The sequence below is a fragment of the Oryx dammah genome, unplaced genomic scaffold (genome assembly GCF_014754425.2).
Source record: "Oryx dammah isolate SB20612 unplaced genomic scaffold, SCBI_Odam_1.1 HiC_scaffold_2, whole genome shotgun sequence".
Lineage (NCBI taxonomy): Eukaryota > Metazoa > Chordata > Mammalia > Artiodactyla > Bovidae > Oryx > Oryx dammah.
The window spans coordinates 62,301,316-62,305,731 of record NW_024070186.1 but is presented as its reverse complement, the minus strand read 5'-3'; the positions used below and the strand labels follow the sequence as shown (position 1 = coordinate 62,305,731).

Here is a 4,416-nt window from a genome sequence, read left to right as displayed (position 1 = left end):
CCTTTTCCTAGGGATCTCCCTGACCCAGGGATCAAACCCAGGTCTCCCGCATTGCAACCAGATTCTTCACTGTTTACAGATTTCCACCAGGGAAGCCCCAAATAAGATCAATGTTTCTTAAAATATCCAAGGTTATCCAGAACTCATAAAATAAGTTGGGAAGTTTCCTTCCTCGATTCTCTTTAAGAATTGGTGATTGGTATTAGTTCTTCATTAAATATTAAATAGCATTATCCAGTGAAGCCATCTGGGCCTGGTGATTCCTTTCTAGGAATAATTTTAAACATGAATCCATTTCTTTAGTGTTTATAGGAACATTTATACATGTTCTACTTCTTCCTATATCAGTATTAATAAGTTATATTTTTCTAGAAATATATGTATGAGAATTATGGTATTCTGCTGTGGTAATGAGTTCCAGTTTGCTCACATCTCCCTGCATCCACACTCCTGGGTAACAGTACCTTTTCACACTGACTCTAAAGCTCCCTTTAAAGTTAAAAGTAACTACCTGCTATATTTTGCCAATGAACATCCAACTTCATGGCTTATCTCACATCATTTCCTCTCCCTGGAAAACCCACATATTTGGAGGTAATCAAGTTGTTGTTTAGTTACTAAGTTGTGTCCGACTCTATGTGACCCCATGGACTGTAGCCCGCCAGGCTCCTCTGTCCCTCCAAGGGATCTTCCTGACCCAGGGACTGAACCCGTGTCTCCTGCATTGGCAGGCATATTCCTTACACTGTCACCCCAAGAAAGCCCAGAAAAAAATGCATGGATGCTTATAAACACAAAATTTTATATAAACTATCATAGCATTCACTACTTACATTCTGCAAAGTAGATTCCAGATTAAAGATACCTAAAACTTACATACTGCCCAATATTAATAGAGGGAGGAATAAGCAAATAAATATGGAAACAAATACACAACAGAGCGAAGGTTGATAAAAGCATTCATACTGGCCTATGAAAATTTGTATAAAAGAACTGTTTAAAATATGAAACATAAAATATACTTGAGTTTTAGACATTTATTTACAAAGTTCTTCCTAATACAACTGCTTTTAAAATATAGCAATAAAAGATCATTCACTATTTAAAAGTGGTACATATGTGGCATAGAAAAAAATCTATACAGTCAGTTGAAGTATTATAACAGATAATTGAAAATTGTTAAATGAAAAACATTTGCAGTACTCCCTAAACAAGTAGGAAATAACAATGCATTTATTCATAATACTTTTCAGGAACTTGATTATTTTGTACTATTAAAAAAATACCCTATTATGAAAGACAAAATCAGAGTTTGAAAAATTTTTACAACAGCAAGTAAGTGTATTTCAATTTTACATTTAATTATGAGGCCACAATAAAAATTTAACCATACACATATCTATGCATTTTACAGCAGATTAGCCAACTTAGGAATTATTTCATAAAGAGTATAAACCACTTTACCACAATCTCCCCATGGTCTTATCTTTCCAAATAAAATTCCACACACTATCAAACTAAATCAAGTGACCTGTGGCTAAAATCACCATAAGTATACTGGCCCTTAAACAAGTATACATCAGTATCATGTTTGTGCAAAATATACATGATTTTTTAATCCTTTTGTCCTTATCTCAATTTGCAAGTATATTCTGAAACCACCTCCTTTAATTGTTATTCTTGTCAACAGTGGCAAGTCTTTCAAAATCCACATGCGATATCTTTATTTATAAAATAAACTGCAAAAGGAGCAGTTAAATAACTAAACAGAGTATGTGAACCAAGAACCCACTATTCAGAGATCTATGCATGTTTTCATTTGTGATATCACTTAATTTCTGAACAAATTGAGATACACATTTATTTCCAAAAATTCATTCATGGACACTATACAAAGAGATTTACAGCAGTATTTGGCATCAAACAATAAAATTTATTTACTGTATCATGTGGCAAAGTTATTAATATCATGAATAACTTAAATGACTGGTCTTCAACTGGATTCAACAAAGAGAAAAATTACACCAAAATCAATATAACTTTTTACATGAATTAACTCAAAAAATGTCAGAGGTTAACCTTACTCTTTCAAGAGAAAAATAAAATGGCATAGTTTAGTGTTACCTTCTTTTCAGCTTTCACTAAGTGCAAACAGTAAGTACCATTTAAGTCAGTTTCTTATTTGAGAATGAGGTGTTTATAACTTCATACAAATTAAGTTTTTTTTTTTTAAAGCTTCATATCAAATGAGTTGTAGATCTACTTAAAGTATGACTTCTCCTTTCAAAGAAGGCAGGAAGACTGACAAGGGAGGGAGATGGGATGCCCTGTAAAGACAAATATTTTATACTTAAATATTTTTTCTTTTAAGTAAGATATAGCTTAGTATCATACATACTATTTTTGCATTTTACAAATTATCATAACAAGTAAGACATCTGAAAATCTAAACTCTTTAAAGAAACAGAAACTAAAAATTAGGAGGGAAGGGTTGGGAGAACACAGAACTATTTTAGCATTCTGAAAACAAGAAAAATGGATAGACTAGTTGACTACATATTAACTCAAATGAAAAAGATATATACTTACTGCTAGTAGTGGTACTTCTGTGAGATATAAATGATTTAGTGTTTCAGGTGTCTTTTTAAAATTATAAATTAGAAGACAAATTTTCGAGGTTAAAAAGATAAACCACAGCGGTTTCCTCTTAATCATAAGCAGAATTAAGAAGAGTAAAATTACTTCATGCGAAATAATTTTCTAAATTAAAAGCCATACACTCTGAAAAAGTTTTATATTATGTATTTAACCCATGTTTAATATGTATGTATGTATGATTTTGCTTCAAATAAAACTAAGCAAAACAGCAGTGTTTCTGATAATAGAGATTATAATAGAGAATATACTAAACTGTCTAAACTTTATTATTTCAGAGTGTCAAATTAAATATTATCAGAATTTTTAATAACAAAGAAACAATACCAAAAAGAGGGGATGTAAATCAAAACAAATTATTATGAAAGGTACTATTTTAATAGACATGCTGCTGCTGCTAAGTTGCTTCAGTCATGTCCAACTCTGTGCAACCCCATAGACAGCAGCCCACCAGGCTCCCCCGTCCCTGGGATTCTCCAGGCAAGAACAGTGGAGTCGGCTGCCATTTCCTTCTCCAATGCATAAAAGTGAAAGTGAAGCCGTTCAGTCATGTCTGACTCTTAGCGACCCTATGGACTGCAGCCTACCAGGCTCCTCCGTCCATGGGATTTCCCAGGCAAGAGTACTGGAGTGGGGTGCCACTGCCTTCTCCGTTACCAGACATGAATGGTTAACTATTCCTTGGAGAAGGGAATGGCAACCCACCCTAGTATTCTTGCCTGGAGAATTCCACGGACAGAGAGGAGTCTGGTCGGCTACAGTCCATGGCATCACAAAGAGCAGGACACGACTAAGTGACTAACACACACAAACTTAGAGCCAGCAAGGCAGCTAGCAAGCTGTAAGTTCTCATCAACAAGGTTTGAAGAGTTTAAAGAGCTGAGCTGGTAAAGTATTACCACTCAAGTGACAGCAAAGCAATGATTTAAGTAGACTGTATAAAAGTTTACATTTTCCTCAGGTAAAACCTTTATCATTTGCCATATTAAAAGCACAAATTTTACACAAATGTCATAATTCTAAGATTAAGAATCATATTTGGAATATAAATCCACTTCATAGGACAATTACTACTATTTTTAAGTAATTACTTCCATAAATAAGAAAATCTCTAATGGGACTGATTTTTTCAGGCTTTATGAGTAAATTATCTTGCAAAACAGTTTTATGTGCCAATAAACAAAGAAACTCCATTAAGCCTAAGTTGTTGTGATTTCAAAGCAGTTATAAAGTTGTGAATTCAAAAGTCCCCACATCTAATAAGTGATTCAGTGGAGAAAAATATTTTCTTTTTTTCATAATAAATACAAATTTCAAATAGCTAATAAGCTCACATTAAACTTCACAAGGCTTGTTTCCATTACTGGTTGACATATCTCCTAATTCTTCACAAATATCAAAGATGTCTTGGATAGAACTTTTTTGAAATTTGAAAACTCAGAATTTCCTTCTAGCATCTCTGAAAAACTAGCTCACGAGGGAGAATGAAGTACAGATCGAAACCAGGAGTTTTGACAGTGCGCACCAGTAGACTTTGAGAGCTGAACATAACCATGCTTAGTAAATCCCATTACATTGCTTGTGGAAACAGAATGGGTAATCTGTTAGAACAGAATAGGCAATTGAGAAGAAGACAGGAATGTCTTAAAGATACTTTAGGTACTTATTTATATTATTTACATAAAACTGGTAAGTTCAGTTCAGTCACTGAGAGGTGTCCGACTCTTTGCGACCCCATGAATCGCAGCACGCCAGGCCTCC

General features: G+C 33.9%; 1 protein-coding gene across 5 annotated transcripts in view; it reads right to left on the bottom strand.

Moving 5' to 3' along the window:
- Nucleotides 1-1,019: 1,019 nt before the first annotated feature.
- Nucleotides 1,020-4,416, bottom strand: part of ECT2 (epithelial cell transforming 2) — a 55,335-nt gene continuing 51,938 nt past the window's right edge. For all 5 annotated transcript variants that reach the window (XM_040248871.1, XM_040248889.1, XM_040248899.1 and 2 more), the window contains one exon: nucleotides 1,020-2,327. In XM_040248871.1, the coding sequence (XP_040104805.1) occupies nucleotides 2,238-2,327 (90 nt within the window). In that variant the 3' untranslated portion in view covers nucleotides 1,020-2,237. The remainder of the gene's footprint in view (nucleotides 2,328-4,416) is intronic.